The 18,883-nt window shown below is 42.6% G+C and overlaps 1 protein-coding gene across 2 annotated transcripts; it reads right to left on the bottom strand.

Annotated features, from left to right (window-relative positions):
- Nucleotides 1-6,154: 6,154 nt before the first annotated feature.
- Nucleotides 6,155-18,091, bottom strand: nup54 (nucleoporin 54). 2 transcript variants are annotated; one of them, XM_061733681.1, is made up of 15 exons: nucleotides 18,032-18,091; nucleotides 16,692-16,802; nucleotides 16,213-16,290; nucleotides 15,991-16,026; nucleotides 15,328-15,414; nucleotides 13,640-13,798; nucleotides 11,027-11,253; nucleotides 10,750-10,937; nucleotides 10,421-10,617; nucleotides 8,670-8,724; nucleotides 8,286-8,379; nucleotides 7,640-7,747; nucleotides 7,253-7,372; nucleotides 6,885-6,995; nucleotides 6,155-6,613 (listed from the first exon to the last, which is right to left on the bottom strand). In XM_061733681.1, exons 1-15 carry the CDS (start codon nucleotides 18,072-18,074, stop codon nucleotides 6,446-6,448), a joined length of 1,782 nt encoding a protein of 593 aa, XP_061589665.1. In that variant the 5' UTR covers nucleotides 18,075-18,091; the 3' UTR covers nucleotides 6,155-6,445. The 2 variants fall into 2 exon arrangements, with proteins under 2 accessions (XP_061589665.1, XP_061589666.1); XM_061733682.1 differs by lacking the exon at nucleotides 15,991-16,026.
- Nucleotides 18,092-18,883: the final 792 nt, after the last annotated feature.

The following is an 18,883-nucleotide window of genomic DNA, read 5'->3' as shown; positions in this document are numbered from 1 at the left end:
TCAACACAGCAACCCGACTGTAAGACTGCCAAAGCTGATGATCGAGAAATTCAACGGAGATGTAAGTTCCTGGCAGGAGTTCTGGAGCCAGTATGAGACTGCTATTCACAGTAATGACACTCTTTGCAAGAGAGAGAAGTTTACATACCTGAAAACTTACCTCACAGGAACAGCTGCAAAGGCTGTAGCAGGGCTCACACTGACGGACAGTAACTATGATGCTGCACTGGATATTCTCCAGAGCAGATTTGGAAGAAAAGATCTCATTGTGAATGCTCACATGTCAAAGCTGTTAAATCTGACTCCTGTGAAGAAATCATCTGATGTTAGTGCTCTAAGGCAGTTATATGATGAATGTGAAGTTCAAATTAGAAGCCTAGAGTCACTGGGAGTGGTATCAGACTCATATGGGGGCATGCTGTGCCCAATACTGCTCCAGATGATGCCAGAGGACATGGCTCTTGAGTACAGCCGTCAGAGGGGGGATGAGGATACGTGGAAGGTGCCCCATGTGCTCAAATTCCTGCAGAAAGAGGTTCAGAGTCGAGAAAGAGCTTTGCAAATGATGAGATCATATAACCAAAAGGAGAACCAGACAGTTCAAAAACCATGCAGCAAATCATATTCATCCAGTGGCTTTAAATTCAATAAACCAAGTACGACATCAGCAGCTGCACTATACACTGCCAACCAGAAGATGCCAACCTGCCTGTTCTGTGATAGCGCTGAACACAAATCAGAAAACTGTCCAGACCATCAAGTGTCAGCACGTAAAGAGAAACTGAAGAAACTTGGCAGATGCTTTGTCTGTCTGGGACGTAAACACATCGCAAGGTTCTGCAGGTTAAAGGGCGTGTCATGTGCCACGTGCGGAGGCAGGCATCATGTTGCCATTTGTGAGAAAGATGAAGCGCCCCCACCTGCTGTCTCTTCCAACATGGACACTGTGATATCCTCAGTAATTCCCCAAGCAGAAGCAAGGAAGCCTGATAACGAGAACACTGTGCTGCTACAAACTGCCAAGGCATGGGCTGTAGGGCCCACAAGCAGGAAGATGGTCCGCTGCTTGCTAGATGGAGGCAGTCAAGGGAGTTTTGTACACGAGAATGTGGTGAAGGCGCTGCAGCTACCTGTCACAAGACAAGGGACAATTACTCTTCACACATTTGGCTCCTCTGCTCCAACAACGGTGAAACGCAACATAGTGAAACTCAGCTTGGAGAACATCTGGGATAAACGGCAGAGAATTGAAATAGAGGCAGTTGTGACCCCCAAAGTGTGTACAGCAGTGATGAAAGTCCCTGGTGAACATATACAGAAAGAAATGATAAACAGAGGACTGCAACTTGCAGATTTCCCTGGAGATGATAAACCTGAACTTTCTGTACTAATTGGCTCAGACTACTACTGGCAGGTAGTATCAGGCCGATTAGAGAGACTAACACAGAGCCTGGTGGCGCTGGAGAGCACCTTCGGCTGGGCAGTGCAGGGCCCAGTAACAGTGTCCAGCATGACAGAAACCACATGCATGCACATTCAGCTCAGTGAGGATGCACAGATTGACAAGCAGCTGCATGCATTCTGGGAGCTTGAATCTCTGGGTATCACAAGTGAGAAGCCTGAGAGCCCAGAGGATGAGGAAGCATTGCAGCGGTTCGAGGAAACCTCCATCATCAAGGATGGGCGTTACCAAGTGGAGTTGCCGTGGCGACCAAACCATCCTCCACTTCAGGACAATTATCGCATCGCAAGAAAGAGACTGGAGAGTTTGAAACGGAAACTAAGAAAAGATGTTACACTCTACAGCAGATACAACGATGTAGTGGAGGACTACTTGAAGCAAGGAATGGCTGAGGATGTGACAAGGGAGCATACGTCACCAACAAGCGGTGAGACATATTACTTACCTCATCACGCTGTATTGAGGGAAGATAAGCTGACAACAAAACTGCGGGTCGTGTTCGATGCTTCATCCCACGAAGAAGGAAGTCCCTCACTGAATGACTGTCTCCTAACAGGTCCCAATCTGAATCCAGATCTGATGAGTGTTTTGATCAAGTTTAGACTGCATGAAATTGCATACATGGCAGACATCAAGAAAGCATTTCTGCAGATATCACTCTCAGAAAGAGACAGGGATGCTGTGAGATTTCTGTGGTTCACAGGACCACCCACAGAGGAGAAGGATGAGAAGCTGCGTGTGCTGAGAATGACAAGAGTGGTGTTTGGAGCTTCCTCAAGCCCCTTCTTACTCGCAGCCACTATAAGGAAACATTTGGGACAGTTCAAGTCGGCGCAGCCACAAGTGGTGGAGACCATCAGTTCCTCACTTTATGTGGATGACTTTATTTCAAGTGCAAGTGAGGTGATGGAGGCCCATAAAGTGACAACATCAGCCAAGAACATCATGTCTGCAGCAGGCATGGAGCTTTGTAAATGGATGACGAACTCCCCTGAGCTCAAAGAAAAATGGCAGGAGAGCTCAATGGACTGCACTGCACAGCTAGAAACCCATGGGTCAGTGCTGAAGGTTCTGGGTCTGGTCTGGAGACCAGAAACTGATGATTTTGTTTTTGACCTCAGGGGGCTGCTGGATATTCTGAAAGACAGAAAGAACACAAAACGCAGCGTCCTGCAGTCTTCTGCACGCATTTTTGATCCTCTAGGATTCTTGACTCCCTTTACCATCAGGATAAAGTGCATGTTCCAGGAAATGTGGGAGAGAGGGCTCAAATGGGATGAGGAACTGCCACATGATTTGACAAAAAAATGGGAACAGTGGTGCTCAGAGCTCCCACAACTGCACCAGCTGTCAATCCCACGGTGGTACAAGATTCACATGCTGCAGCAGAACAGTAAAGATTTAAAGCTGCATGTGTTCTGTGACTCAAGTGAAAAGGCTTACAGTGCAGTGGCTTATCTGCAGGGAGAAACAAAGGATGGAGAAGTGACCGCAAGCCTGGTAGCATCCAAGTCCAGAGTGGCCCCACTCAAGAGGATGACACTGCCACGCCTGGAACTGATGGGAGCTGTAATAGCAGCCAGGCTGGGGAGCACACTCATCAAAGCACTGCGGCTGGACAGAACACAACTCAGACTATGGACAGACTCAATGATAGTTCTACACTGGATTCGTAGTTCTGCTAACAAGTGGAAACAGTTTGTTTCCAACAGGGTGACTGAAATTCAGTCTCTGACTGATCCACAATCATGGTCTCACTGCAGCGGAAAAATTAATCCAGCTGACCTTCCCACCAGAGGTGTAATGGTGAAGGACCTGAAGCAGAGCACATTGTGGTGGAGCGGACCTTGTATTCTGATTTCACCTGAGCAGTCAGAGAGCACTCAAGAAGAGTTTCAGGAAGGTGAGCTGAACACTGAACTCAGATCCAAATTCCAGGTTGCTGTACAGTTTGTCAAGCAAGACACAGAATTCCTAAAACCAGTGTTATGTCTGGAGAAATACAGCAAACTCAAAACAGTGCTCCGAGTAACAGCTTGGATAAAGAGGTTCATCACCAACACCCGCTCAAGCACAAAATTGAGTGGTGAACTAACAGCAGAAGAGCTGGATGAAGCGGAAAAATACTGGATAAAGGTGATCCAGATCCAGATATTCAGTCTGGAAATTGATCTTCTGAGAGCAGGAAAACGCCTTAACAAAGACTCCAGAATCCAAGAGCTGAAACCATTTTTGGATGAAGATGAGCTGCTCACTGTGGGAGGAAGGCTCCAGCATTCAGAGCTGTCTTATAGAGAAAAACATCCATGGATTTTGCCCAAAGACCACAGATTCATAGAAATGTTGGGACAGTATCATCATGAGAAGATGATGCACGCAGGTGTAAGAGACACTTTAGTGCAAATCAGAGAGAAATATTGGATTTTGAGAGCACGGCAGGTGGTCAAGAAAGTTGTGTCAAGATGTGTACTCTGCAAGAAGTTCAAAGCAAAGGCAGGGCAACAGACGACGGCGCCGCTGCCAAAAGACAGAATAACCGAGTCGCCACCATTTGAGATCACAGGTGTGGACTTTGCAGGGCCGCTTTATGTCAAAACACAGAACTCCATGACAAAGTCATACATCACACTCTTCACGTGTGCTGTAACCAGAGCAGTACATTTAGAGCTGGTCTCGGATCTGTCCACGGAGAACTTTCTGCTAGCCCTGAAAAGATTCATCGCAAGAAGAGGATTATGCAAAGTGATCTACTCGGATAACGCCAAGACATTCAAGCGGGCTGATCAAGATTTAAAGGAGCTCTGGAAAAGCATCAAAAATCCACAGCTACGAGAGTTCTTCTCAGAGAAGGGCATCACCTGGCGGTTCATCGCTGAAAGAGCAGCCTGGTGGGGTGGATTCTGGGAGAGGCTTGTAAGGTCAGTAAAAATCATTCTCAGGAAAGTGCTTGGCAGAGCTAAACTCAGGTTTGAAGAAATGTGCACCATTTTGACTGAAGCTGAAGCTGCTATTAACTCAAGACCACTCACTTATGTCCACAATGATGTGGATGAGCCGCAGCCGCTGACACCTGCTCACTTCTTAGTGGGTCAGAGACTGACTTGTGTACCTCCTAAGTCATTTCCAGCTGATGCTAACCATCCAACAGCCAACAAGGAGCAGATGACCAGGAGGTGGCGGTACAGGCAAAGAATTATGACCAACTTCTGGAACAGATGGAGGAGAGAATATCTTCTGGACTTGAAGTCAGCACATCGCTGTGACACCCCACGGTCTTCGCCACTGAAGGTCGGGGATGTTGTACTCATCGGAGACGACAACACTCCAAGGCAAAGCTGGAAGCTGGGAAGAATCGAGGAGCTGTTTCCAGGTCGTGATGGCCTGGTGAGGTCATGTGCAGTTCGCACTACTTCGGCGACTGTACTGCGGAGACCCATCCAGCTGTTATATCCTTTGGAAATTTAGATAAACTGTAGTTTATCGGGGGGGAGGATGTTGAGAATTTATTTGAGAGCATATATTATTTGTTAAAACGGGTTTTGTTGGAGAATAAATAAGTTAATGTTATAAGATAATAATTCATTAAGAGAGAGGTGTATATTTTAAGTTAAAACCAGAATTATCTTATTTTCAGTTTATTTGGTTGAGAGGACATTAAACGGACTACCTTTCCCATGATGCTTTGCGAAGCAAATACAGGAAGAGAACGTGATGACGTCAGAGTCTGCTGTTGCGGGAAGAAGATGCTGTACCTCTTTTGAATAGCTGCACACGCTGTAATGTTTTGCTGACCCTTTTTATTCACTAAAGAGTTCAAATTGAGCAAACGTCTCGCTTCGTCCTTTCTCCCGTTGCAAGAGTAAAAGCTGCAACAGGTACCACTACAATATAAAGAGAAGTGAGCAGAAAGGGGTGAGAATGAGTTTCAAAGATTTGAAACCCCCTAATGGGCAATGATCCCAATCAAACCTTCAAATTAGCTGGAAAGTGGCCTCAGAACAACAAAATGAAGGTATAGGAGTGACCATCCTAACATTTGATTTTGATATAGCTTATTTTGTGACCAATTGACTTGAATGTTTTGAGATTTGGACAAATGTTTTGTTATTTGCACAACTGTCAACCTCAGTGGAAAAGTCTGCCTGTTACTGTCTACATTGTATTAATTGCAGTGTATTTTAATTTAATCGTTATGCAGGAAAGGGATATTTGTTTTATTTTATTCAAGAAGCATTTTTATTCTATATATGCAGGCAGTTTATTTTTATTTCATTTGTTTTATACATTTTGATATTCTGCAGACCTCTGTTAATAAAGGTACATGTGTGACATTTGGCACGAGGCTTTGTATTAAAACTGACTGTTTTTTTAAGGGTTTGCCTCAGAAAAAAATTAAGCTAACAGAGATGCTATGCTATAATGCTTTGGGGGAAACCCCAATTATGACACAGAACAAAAATATCGATATATATCGAGTATCGCCATTCAGCTAGAAAATATCGAGATATGACTTTTGGTCCATATCGCCCAGCCCTACCTCAAATCTGCAGAAAAAGTGGTAAAAAGCACATGAAAGTAAGAAGGCCAACAAACTTTAACTCGCCTCCGCCAGCTGTCAGCAGGAAAGGAACAAAATTCCAGCTTGCTTGTGCAGATCTACATTTTTGTTGAAAAAAAGACCAGTACAAATCATTTTGAATCAAAATGAAGTTTATTAATAATCTTCAAGAAAAGTGAAAAAAAAAATTGCAGAGGTGTATTTACATCAATTTAAATTCTAACGCCCCCAATGGCACACCTTGTTTACATGATTCATTCAGTCTCGTGTGAATAATCTGCTCTGACATAAAGGTAGCCGGCTAATATTAGACGTAGAGTCTCTGCATTAAGCTGTCCGTATCAGTCCAGACAGCACAGACTAACTAGTCATTGTTATGCTGACTCATCTGATCGGACATCAGTCGTATCACAGAGGCTTTGATATTATGTTGCCTGGTGTTGGTTAGAAATGTGCATCATTTGTGCTTTTAGGATACATCCTCTCATGGGGGCGCTGTCACTTAGCCCGTGCTCTACGAGCTTGATGTCTTCCAAATCATCTTTGATGACGTTGATCAAATGACTTAAACCATCCTGTTGCTGCTTCAAATGCTGAAAGGGTGAGAAAAAAAAAAAACAGTTGCTCATGTGATATGGCAATCCAAAGCTGTGTATTCAGACTTCTGGACAGTGTTAAGTTCTTCAGAATGGGGTTTGATCTTAAAATTAAGTGTTTTGAAATGTATACGTGAAAATGCTGTAGGCTTTAACCGCAGGGATTACTTTCCTGACCTACATATGGGACACTTGGCAAATACAAAAGACACAAACTGCTGCAGGGAACCAAACTTAAGAAGGAAATGCAATGATTGTCAAGTCTCACCTGCTTGATTTGTCTGAGAAGGTCTTCATCGACACTGTAGCGCTCCTCTGATCTTACAGCCCCAAAATGGTTCTGCATCCGGATTTGGGACATTAACTCATTCAAACGACCCTGAAAATGATAAATTAAACTTAATTTAGGATTACAGAAGAAAGGATTTCAGAAATAACTATATAACACATTGATTTCCACTATACTCAAACTGCAATTAAAGAAACAATAAACAACTTATCAAAGGCACTTACTATCTAAACATTGATGTTTTTTCTACATTTATTTTAAGCCTTCTTATTCAGCTCAATGGATGTGGGAGAAAAAAAATACTTTTATTCAGTGCTGACTTGTGTGTCCGATTTAGACACACTTACCTTGAACTGTGTGGGGGCATTGAGTTCTGACTGAATGGTGTCCAGCTGGACCCTGAGATGCTCCTCGTCCACTTGGATAGCATAACCACTTTTCCTTTGAATCTCCTGTTTGATCAGAACCTTTCAGGAAAACATGGCAACAATTAAAACGTCAGAATTATTGCAGAAGCACCAATCACGCAGGCAAAGCCGAAGACAATGAAAGGACATTTATAGCTGATCATAAATATTGATGGAGTTTATCAGATTTCTGCACTTGAAAAACGAAAACTAGAAAGCTAAATAGGTTCTTTCCAAACATTAAAACCTTCACAGAGACAGAATATGTCAAGATGTTTGAACTGTTTAATAATTTAAACACAGGCAGCATGAACATGTGGCAGCTACCTGTAGCACCCTGTGAGACAGCTCCATCAGCTTCCTCTTGTATTGCGAAATCTTGGCCACAGTCGTCGCCTGGTTCTTCTGGAGATCACTGATGTCGTTGGAGATAATCTGTCAGTCCACACATGTGATTCAAAACAGAAAACGGAGAAAATGGTTACTTCTATTCCTTGCCCTTTGGTCTCAACAGTTATTATCATCATCAAGCTTGAAACAGTCCCTAACTCTGCTTCACTTCATATACTTTCTTTTTTTTGTCTTAATTTGAGCCCAATTAAGAGCCAAAATTGCAAAGTTTCTCTTGGCAAAATGTTGACAGTCCTAAGTTTGACTGAAAGTTTTTTTTATGTTGCCGGTCAAAAAATGTAATATAAATACTAGTATACGAGTCAACAAGATGTAAACTAATATTACTTTTGAAACGCCTTTCCTCCTTGCAGCTGTATGTTTAAAAGTAACTCTGGATGAAAACAACCTGTTGGCAGCAAAGCGTGAACGGAACATCTGTGTACCGTCCTTGACGCTGCGCAAAAATCTGTTTCAAAACGTCTTTGTGGATAATCCAACAGTACAACTTGGCTCATGTCCTGTCAAGCCTTTTCCCGTACTTTCTAAAATGAGAAACAGCAGAAGCAATATTTTAACTCACATCCACTCTGGTCTGGTGCTGTTTAGTCATCTGCTCTTGGGTCTGCAACCTGCGGAGCAGCTCCTTAAAACCAACCATAGGCACTGGAATTAACCTGCAGATAAACACAAGACAGAGTCTTAACACTAAATGCCATGCAGCAGTTTTTAATGTGCTATGCTTTAGTCGGGGGAAAATACTGGTTGCACTCATCAGAGAACTGCCAAAGCCATTTTATGTGTATGCCTTCATAAAATAAGAATTATACGGAAATCATCATAGAATAAGTCTTATGGAACATGACTTAATCTAACATTATAAAAAATATATTACTTGGACCCATTTGGACTGAAGCAAGAAAGGAAAAGCCTTTATGGGAAGTCTTAGTATTTTTCTCCAACTTACTTCTCTGGATCAGGATTGTCCACCTTAGCCTGCTCCCAAATGATGGGATCCACACCTGGTGAAGAGAGGCAACAGCTACAATTAAAAACTCTTAACTGCCACAAGCTGGTTTGGAAATACACCCAATTCCATTAACCCTGCATTTATTAATATCCAATCAAAATACACAGAAAAACCCTTATTGAGGCAACTTTTTTATCGGTTTTAGATTATGGTGACATACTGTACAGGTATGCCTCGGCTACAACGCTAAAGCCCCTTGATTCTGTTTATCACTCTGCACTTAGGTTTATTACTGGTGACTCATATACCGTAGATGACCAAATAGTCCTGCCCACCCGATCAAAGGTTATGGGGATCCTTTATTTTTTTATAATTTTATTTTTTTATATATTAAAATCCCAAAATATCTGTACCGTTTCTGATTGGGTGGGCACTGCGAATCATTTTTAGACACAACAATGAACGCATAGCCTACCGCAAAAGTTGTGTCTCGGCGGAGGAACCCGGTGTCCCAGCAAAATGAGAAGAGAAAAAAGAAGTTTTCCCAACAGCAGACAGCGCACACACTGAAGGCTGATTTATGGTTCCGCGTTACACCAACGCAGAGCCTACGGTGCAGGGTACGCGGCGACCCGCACCGTACGTGGAAATGCGCTCTTTTTTTTTGCTATTAAAACATGATTTGTAATGTGAATTTGCAAAACTTAAACTACAAATAATAGTTTTTGACGTAGCATCAGAGATTGCGCATGCTCTCTGTGAAAGGATGAGTCCAATTGGGTCGTAGCTGCTTCAACTGTGATTCCTTCACGAGGAGCGACCAGGATTTCAAACACGGTTGATTTTCTTGCGACCTCACGATTTGTGATCGGGAGCTCGTCGTGAGGTGTTGTGTTGTGTACAGTGTGTACAATTTTAGTTCCAGTGGTACTATGGTGATCTCATATGTTCTTTGTAAGTAATGGTCTGGTGCTGCTCATTGCAAAAATAAATTGTAGCCTGGTGCAAATACCCGCCTGGTTCTTATAAACGCCTGGGGTCCAAGTGGATTTAGCATATTAAACGCCCGGGCTACTAAATGGTCATCTACGGTAATACTCATCATTGCATCCTGTACAGTAAGGTTGGATGGTCCTCCCTCTCTGTCAGGCGAGATTTTCACTTCTATTTTTTTTATCTATAAGGCTATTATTGGCTTGCTGCCGACTTACGTTTCCCTCCCTCCTTGCTTGGCCTGCTAGTTCACACCACACTCGATCCAATGACTGGCTTACACTACAAGTCCCCCGAGTCTTTACTGAGCTTGGTAGATCTGCTTTTAGCTTTTCTGCACCATCCACCTGGAACTCATTACAAAGCACTCTAAAAATTAATTCACTAGTGTCTTTTGGTCATTTTAAATCCCTGATCTTAAATCTTTTAAGCACTGCTTGTATCTGTTTTAATTGATTTTATTGTTACATTATTAATTGTAACTTCATATTTGTTTAATTGACTGCTCTTTTGTTGTTCTATTTTTGTTTTTACTTTTGTATTTCTCGACGTCATTGTAAATGAGGGCTCGCCCTCAATGATTTTCGACTTTAAATAAAGATATATATATATATATTTAGGGGTGGCTGCAGATTAAAAAGTAAAGCAAATGTAGCCCCCTGCGTGACCAATATTCAACTGTCATCACTATGAACGACTTGAGGAGGCCTTAATGTTACTTATTCCACGTCTGCACCATGCACCCATCTTTTTACCTCCAGGAGCGTTTTGCAGCAGCTGTTTGAGCTGAGCTGGGGACAACTCGGTGCGTGTGACTGACATGGCAACTCCAATCTGCGCGAGTTGGGCCTTTATGATGTTCTGCTCCAGATAGCCGAAGAGGATGGTAGCGGGAATCCTCTTCGAGGTGCCATTAGGAGAACGCTCCACCAGGTAAATGATCACCTCAGTCCTTAAAGACAGATGACACAAAAGAACACCCCATTGTCTTTTAGGATAAATGTGTATGGTCTATTACAATGCATGACAGCTGGAAGTCTATATTAGAAGATAGAAAAACAAGTTCTTTGTTATAGTAACTTACTGGTCATTTGGCAAGGCTTTCACACCGTCGACATTGACAGACAGCGTCTGTTGGTTTCCTAGAATCCTGTGGACAGACTCCACCAGCTGCTGCTGTTGAACTCGAACGTCTGCTTCTTTTTTATTGAGAATCAAAACCACCAAACCATCCTCATCCTTACTCACTGGGACGCAGCTATAGCCCACTGCCTGGGAACCACAAAACACATGGCAACTGGTTCATGTCTAAAGTCTAGAGCAGCATATAAAACAGCTGAAACTGAGCCCACTGCTATCACCTTGAACCTGCAAAAAGGGTTCTCCTGTGTAAACTCCACAGGTGGGTTGTTGTTGCCGTAGTAGCCCTTCCCTGTGCCCCAGTAGGCCTGCAGTTGGTTCCATTTGGCAAGTATGGAGTCCCGCTCATCTCCTAATAATGTCGGGGCTGACAGAGCAGTGACCTGCTGGTAAAGCTGGCTTGGTTGAGCCTGACCCTGCTGCTGGGCCTGCTGGCCAAACAAGCCTCCTGGTCAAGAGACGAGAGGTGTCAGGTGTTGTTATTTCTCAAACATATTCATTTATTTGGCGAGGTTTGGAAAACAAACTGACTTCTTCAATCCAACAAAACATTGCATTGTTCTCTCTGATTTGGCAGTACACCGCTGGACTGAGGCCCACATTTTAGCTGATATTGGAATATTGTCATCGTTGACGCCCTGTCCAGTCACAGGAGTTACACAGCATAGCTTGGAAAACTGATTTGTGATCATGTCACATGTGACTTAAGCCTGAATTATGGTTCTGCGTCAAACCAATGCAGAGCACACGGCGTCACCATGACGCCGTCGTGAACCCTTCAGACTTCTCCGTCACTCCATTTCGTCGCGGTGCAGTACCCCCCGCGACCGCTAATTAGCGACCTTTTTCTGAATGGTTTATCCGACTTTTTCCAGTCACAGTGAATCAAAGAAATAAGGACAACTATTGTGCAAAAAACCAAAACAAAAATAAAAAAAATTAAAAATAAAATAATCACACATAAACGAAAAAAAGAGCCCTGAAAGTTCACGACTACCGTATTTTCGCGACCATAAGGCGCAACTTTTTTTTTTTTTTTTTTTTTTTAAATGTGCCGGGCGCCTTAAGAAACGGTGCGCCGTGTCTATTACCTGAATTACGGTAATGTCAGGTCGGCCACCATGAGAAGGTAAAAAGAGAAGGGGGCGGGTGAAGCTGAATGAGACCATCCACTGAGCTGTTTAATGCGAAACAGATGATGAAGACTTTTAAGGATTTGCTTGATGTGTAAAGTGAAATAAAATACAATCAAACTAAGTTTTGCTCCGCTCTATTTAAATAAGCACACTTGTGTGTGAGTGTTCTGCAGCGCCGGCCGGTCGGAACCGTCCACATTCCCCGGTTAAAGCAGCGGCTGCAGCAGCGCGGTAATGGTCGCTGCTGCAGCCGACTTCCTGGTTCCCCAAGCGGGTCCGATGACCTGGTTCCCGGCCGCTTTAAGAGCAGAGATTTCTGGGGTCTGTCTCAGGTCAGATCAGCTTCACTTTCCGAGATTTGCAGCCAAATCTGTCGGTTACAAACCCGGTACCGGATCCCGACATGCGCGTGTGTGTATTCGCGGCGCGACACACAGATTCTCATGTAGGCTATGTGGTGCTGGACTGGCGCAGCTGATGGACAGAAACTTATGGTGATTTTTAAAAGAAAAACTTTGCATAAGAGGTTTCCAGCCGGAGTCATTATAAGGGTGAATGAAAAGAGGGGGCTGGATGAAGGGATGATGATGATCAAGAAGCTGAGACAGGTCTGGAAATTCGGATTGGCGCAGCTGAATTAACGGAGCTCCTGTCAGATACAAACCCCGGTACCGGCTCCCCGACAGCGCGTGTGTGTGAGCGGGTCCAGCACGAGGGTCCCGGGACGCGGGACCCGGGACCGCCGCGGGACCGCCGCGGGACCAGCGCGGGGGGGGGGGGGGGGGGTGCGGACCGGGACCCGGTCCAGCGCAAGGGAGCAAACGGGGAGCGGGAGCGGGACCCGGGACCGCCGCGGTCGGGATTTTTAAAAGAAAAGCGTTCCCTAAAGAGACTTTTCCAGCCAGAGGGAAATGAAAAGGGCTGGATGGATGAGGAGATGATCAGTGGCTGAGACAGGTTTGTGCAGCAACCCGGTGGTTTTTTTAAATTCTTTAATGCAGAAACAGAATATGAACCTTTGAAGGGTTTGATTGATGTGAAAAGTGAAATAAAATATCAAACTAAGTTTTGCTTCTGCTGTATTTTTAGCGCGTGTGTGTTTTGCAACGCGTGTCTGTGCAGCTCCGTCTCCGTAGACGGCGCCTTTTGGGTCGGTGCGCCGTATGTGTGTTTTAAAACCAAAAATGACACACAAAACTGAGGGTGCGCCTTTCCACACAGTGCGCCATATGGTCGCGAAAATACGGTACTTCAAACCGGAAACTGGAAATGCTTTGCTCCCAAGCGAACCAATCACAGCTCTCTCCGTCTGCGTGTGGTCTGCGTCGCCACGGCGCGTAGTTACAATTTTCTGGAGGTGACGTCAGTGACGGCGTCAGTGACGGCGTCAGTGACGGCGTGTGGTCTGCGTTGACACGTACCACACGCCGTAGGCACGGCGTCGTTTTGACGCAGAACCATAACTCAAGCTTTAGGGCCAACACTGTAATGTGGTATAACAATGGCAAAATAAAAGCTGCGTGTTCATGCATAATGTCTGATATGACAGTTGTGTTTTGTTTAGACTTCTCTGGTACCGGGAGCTCCTTAAAACAAAAATCAGCATCAATGTCCTGCAAAAGCAGTCTTGTTTGGTCATACTTTTCCTAAATTTGAATGTAAACAACTGGATTCCAAGACGGAAATTGGCGCCCTCACCTTGTTGTTGCTGTGTTGACTGGATATTAAACCCTCCGAACCCACCAAGGCCAGTGGTTCCTAATCCAGTTCCAAAGCCGGCTGTCGCAGTACCAGCTGCAGCCCCAAGCCCAGATGAGAATCCAAACCCTTTGTTTTGTGTGTTACCAAACAGGCCTCCTAAAAGAAAAAAAAGAAAAAGATGTCAACAAATGTGAAATCAAGAATTTTAAAGCTACCTGCAAAGTGTGAAGTTTTTTCAGCTTTGCAGAAAGATAACGGCATAATCAAAAGGATGATTTTTAGTGGCGCAAGGGCGACATCTTGTGGCAAATTATTAAGCTGAATATGAGCATGGTGTATGTTTTGATCAGTTTGTTGCTTCATAACTCTAGGAGGACTGTTTCATAGTTAAATATAATTAAAGTGTTAATCATGCAGAGGTGCCATTTTTCTATACAGTTACTTTATTTACTAAGAGTGGTTGCTACTCAGACAACTTGTGTTATTTATGGTGGAGTTGCTAATAAACTTTTTTTTATATATATACATTTAAAAAAAAAAAAAACAGTTCCAATTATGGTTTAGATTTTTATCTTAAGTAAATTACGTCTTAAATAAATCTCATTTAAACAGTTTTGTTTTATGATCTGGCCAACTATTTTTCAGAACTTAATAAACAATGACTGTAATAAAACCACCAATTACATAAAACTGCAGCCACCCTTGCAACCACATCACACCTTTGCACAACAATTACTCATACAGCACCTATTTTTACCCCCTTTATACCTCTGTTACTATTTCTTAGAGTGGAATATGGGTTCAAAAGCAACAGAATGAAACGTTATGCTGTTCTGGCTCTGTGCCATTCACGCAGCACAGTGATGCAGAATGAGCGCAACACACAGAATGTGTAAATGGGGCGTATGAGTGGCTGGAGCAAGGTCTTCTTGCACACTAGTAGTGAACATAGAACTGATAAACCCCATCAAACCACCATCTGAAAGAGTTTCCAGCCAGTGTTGATACAGGAGCAAACTGCACTGCTATGACAAGTGACACTGGAGTATCCAATAACCCACGCACATATTTTTTACTTACTATTATAATTTTTTTAACTCTCCAAAATAGTGAAACCTATTACTGTAAATTACATGTAGCACTTCAGCTAATTTCCAAGGTATTTCTTGTTTCTCTTGTACCCTGATCCCAGTCTGAACTTTTATAACAAAAAGGGGATGTTGTGTGAAGAACTACTAAGGAATTTGGACAATTTTTGGATTTTGCAATTAGTCATCTGACAAAAAGTATAAACTTGTTAAACCTTTGTCTATAAATTTGAATATGTGATATTTTTAGATGCTTCCACCTACAACTACATTAAGGCGTCATGCTGGCTTGTAAAAGTGATGTTTTGATTTAGGTAAAATATTACAACAGTGCCAATGGTAAAGTATTACAACTCACTTGACGTCCTCAACTATCATGAGCCCACTCAGACATGAGTGAATGAAGCCACGAGGAACATTCATGAAAAAATGACCACCTGAACGTCAACACTGCTGTGGTTACGGGTTGACTGGCGTCCCCTGACCTAGACTCCAGACTGCTGTTTTAGTAATACATTCATCTGTGATCTGACAAACCTAGAACCCACAATCCTGACTGATCTACTTGTGCTGGATTCCCAGAGCTCTGCTACTCACCTGTGGTGTTAGTAGGAGGGGCAAAGCTGAAAGTGGATCCTGGTGCGGCAACTGTTGTTGTAGTGGTCCCAAAACCGCCAAAGGCGCCTGGGAGAGACAGCACAAAGTTGTTTAAAAATAAATACACAGAATAAAATCAATATTAGTTTAATGAACAGCAGAGGTGCATAAACATGCCAATGCTTTAGACGACTGAAAAAAAAGAACAAAAAAAAACCAACAAGTGACTTCCAACTAGCACTGCGCTTGTGATAAATACTGAGGTGAAAATGTACCAAACTTCCACAGCAATAAAGTGATGATTACATAATTCAACACTATCTCTTCATGCAAATGGAAACAATAAAACTCCACATTATAAATATGAATGATGAGATGAAATGAAAGAGGAAAAAAGATACATACATACATACATACATACACACACACACACACACACGCACGCACGCACACACGCACGCACGCACACGCCAAAAAACTCACTGGACCACATGGAGTTGAAACAAATGGATGAAAATTACAAAGGCCATCTACCTGTGCTAGTCAAGCTATTGCCAAAATTGAAAACAGTGCCAGTGGTGGTTGCTGTACCAAAGCACCCCACATTAAAGCTGACTGCTGCTGGGTTGGTATTTAAACCAAATCCCCCAAAACTAAACCCACCAGCCGTGGTGCATCCAGCTCCTAGCCCCCCAAATCCTGCAGCCAAACCAGGCAGGCGGCAAGAAAGAGAGAGCGACATGGAGCAGTTAAATGACATAAAGCCAGACCGAGTATAAACGCATTCACTGTTAAAAAAAAAAAAAAAAACGTCTTCCAGTGGCTGCGACGCGGCCGGTTTTATGAAACAACACAAAAGCATTTTTACACTATTGTATATCTTACCAGTGTTGGTGGAGCCAAAACTAAATCCAGTGGCTGGTGCAGAGGTGGTGGCTGCCCCAAAACCAGGAGCTGTAAGAGCTAGTGACGACAAAGCAAAAACCAAGACAGTTTTGGTAACAACAACTGAATACAAACTGGAAGGATCCTCCTCCCCTTATAAGACAAGACATGGCTGCAGGAGCATGTTCCCGAGTCCAGCACTTCTCTACATATATTTTGGATGATACTGGCTTCAAGACCAATTTTGTCATATTTTTAGTTTATTGTAGGGTTTAGCACAGGTGTGCCCTGCAAGAGTCGCTCTCAAGGTAACCGATTTTACACTTTGGTGGGTGTGTTATTGTGAACCTCTACCTCCAGATGTCGAGCTATGGGTGCACATACTGATAAAAGTCCCCTTTAAGGCCAATTTTAAATGACAAAACTTGTTTCCAAACACCAGTGTGGAGTGAGATTAGACATCGTATCAGTGGACTTACTGCCGAACCCGGATGAGGCGGTGGTGGTGGTGGCAGGGGTGGGGTTGAAGCCAAATCCCGTTGATGCTGTTGTTTTGGCACCAAATGAACCAAATGAAAATCCAGCGGTGCCTTGACAAGAACACCAAAAACACACGTTAGGACTGCATGAACTAAAGAAAACAATGTCATGGCTTGTGGCAATCAGCTGCTACTGGTCGCCCCCAAATCACAACTGAGGACCAAAGGCTCTACAATAACCTGCCGTTTCATGTCCGATCTGCACGATCATTTATACTTTATATTTTTACTTATACCACTAGTCACTCTGCTTCTGACATTCATATATTTATATATATATATATATATATATATATATATATATATATATATATATATATATTTTTTTTTTTTTGTACATAAGGAGACATGCCCTGTTCATTTTTATTCTACTTTATTCTTGTTCTATTTGAGATTTTCAACGTCTTGCTGCTCAGTTGCCCTGCAATTGCCCCTCGGGGAGGAATAAAGTTTTCTGAATCTGAATCATTTGACGTTTTTAAATCAGCTTTAAAAAACACACTTTTTTCCCTGGCTTTTGATTAGTTTTAGTGGATTTTGGCCAAATTTTATTTCAAAACATATCCTTATTTTTAATTATTGTACTCTTTATTAATTATTATTATTATTATTATAATATTGTATTTTGTATCTTATTCAGATGTTTTATTATATAACTTATTTTTTTATGTCATTGTATTCTTTTATTTTGATAGATTTCATTTTGATTAATCTTTGTAATATACGCCTTTTATTTTATTTCAGACATATTCTATCTATTTTAATTATGCTACTCTTATTTTTTTATTTAATTGTATTCTTGTATTTTGTACTCATCTTATTCTTTTTATTTTATCTTTGCAGTATATGCCTTTTATTCAGCTGCACAGCAGCTTTTTAAAGTTGTGTTTGTTTTGTTTTAAACTATAAATAAAGATTTGAGCGGTGACGTATCTGCTGAAGAAGTCATGTTTATTTTCAAGGAAAACCAGCTTCAGGTAACTAATTTACCCTCTAACCAGTTAGATTAAGATGCATACCCGTTAGCAAGAGACAAATACTTCCAAACTGAAGCGTATTAAACCAATACAACAAGCAGTCCATGATTTAAACACGTAAATGTTAAGTTAGTCCGCAGAAAGAAAACACCGATGGATGGTCCAAGATAAACGGTAACTTAGAAACTGCAAACAGGAGACTGTTTATATTTACTACCTATGAATACAATTACATTCTCGTTTGGAGTTTTGCGTATGAATATGTTGAGAATTGGCGTGTAATAAGGTAAATAAAGCTCGTACCCTGCGCTGCGCTGCTCGTGGCGCCGCCGAAACTGAACGCCATGTTGTCTGCTGTGACGTCACGAGCGGTCTTCTTCGCGTTATCCAAAGACAACTCCAACAAAGCGACTCACTGCCGCCACCTGGTGTCCAGAAGACAGCAAACTCCAGCGGCAAAACCAGATCCACTGAGCAAGTTGTCGCTTAAAATACATAAAATTATATAAAACTAAAATAATATAACATAATATAAAATGCAAATAATATTAAATAATGGCAAATATTCTTGAAGGAGCTTAGGTTTGCCCTCTGTGGTATGGGAAAATGATCTTATCATTAATGTGTGTAAGACATGAATTAGTCAATCTATGTTTTTTATGTAATTAGGGCCCGAGCACTTACAGTGCGAAGGCCCTATTGTATCTGTAGGAATTTTTATTCTTTCTTTTCCTTCTTTTCCTTTTTGCCCCCCTAAACGTGCCCCAAAAGTCACCAAATTTTGCACGCAAGCCAGGCCTGGCGAAAAATTTGATATTTCATGGTTTGCATTAATGGGCGTGGCTTAATGGCTCAACAGCGCCCCCCGGGAAAACTTTTCTCTGCCATAACTTTTGAACGGGTTGTGATAAAGACACGTGGGTGGTGTCATCGGACTCGGTATTGACTACTTGACCTTCATTGGCCTGAATTAGCCCCACTCCTTCTTCTGATTGGTCAATATTTGATAGTCCCTATTTTCTGGCATAAACTTTGAATGGTTTGGCATAGAGAGTCGTGGGTGGTGTCATCTGACTTGGTTTTGACTCCTTCACCTTAATTGGTGCAAATTAGCCCCGCTATTTGGCTCCATCTGCTCTCCTCTCAAATGTATTG

This window comes from Cololabis saira, chromosome 11 (genome assembly GCF_033807715.1).
Source record: "Cololabis saira isolate AMF1-May2022 chromosome 11, fColSai1.1, whole genome shotgun sequence".
Lineage (NCBI taxonomy): Eukaryota > Metazoa > Chordata > Actinopteri > Beloniformes > Belonidae > Cololabis > Cololabis saira.
Note: the sequence above shows the minus strand (reverse complement) of the source record. Positions and strands in the feature narration are given on the sequence as shown.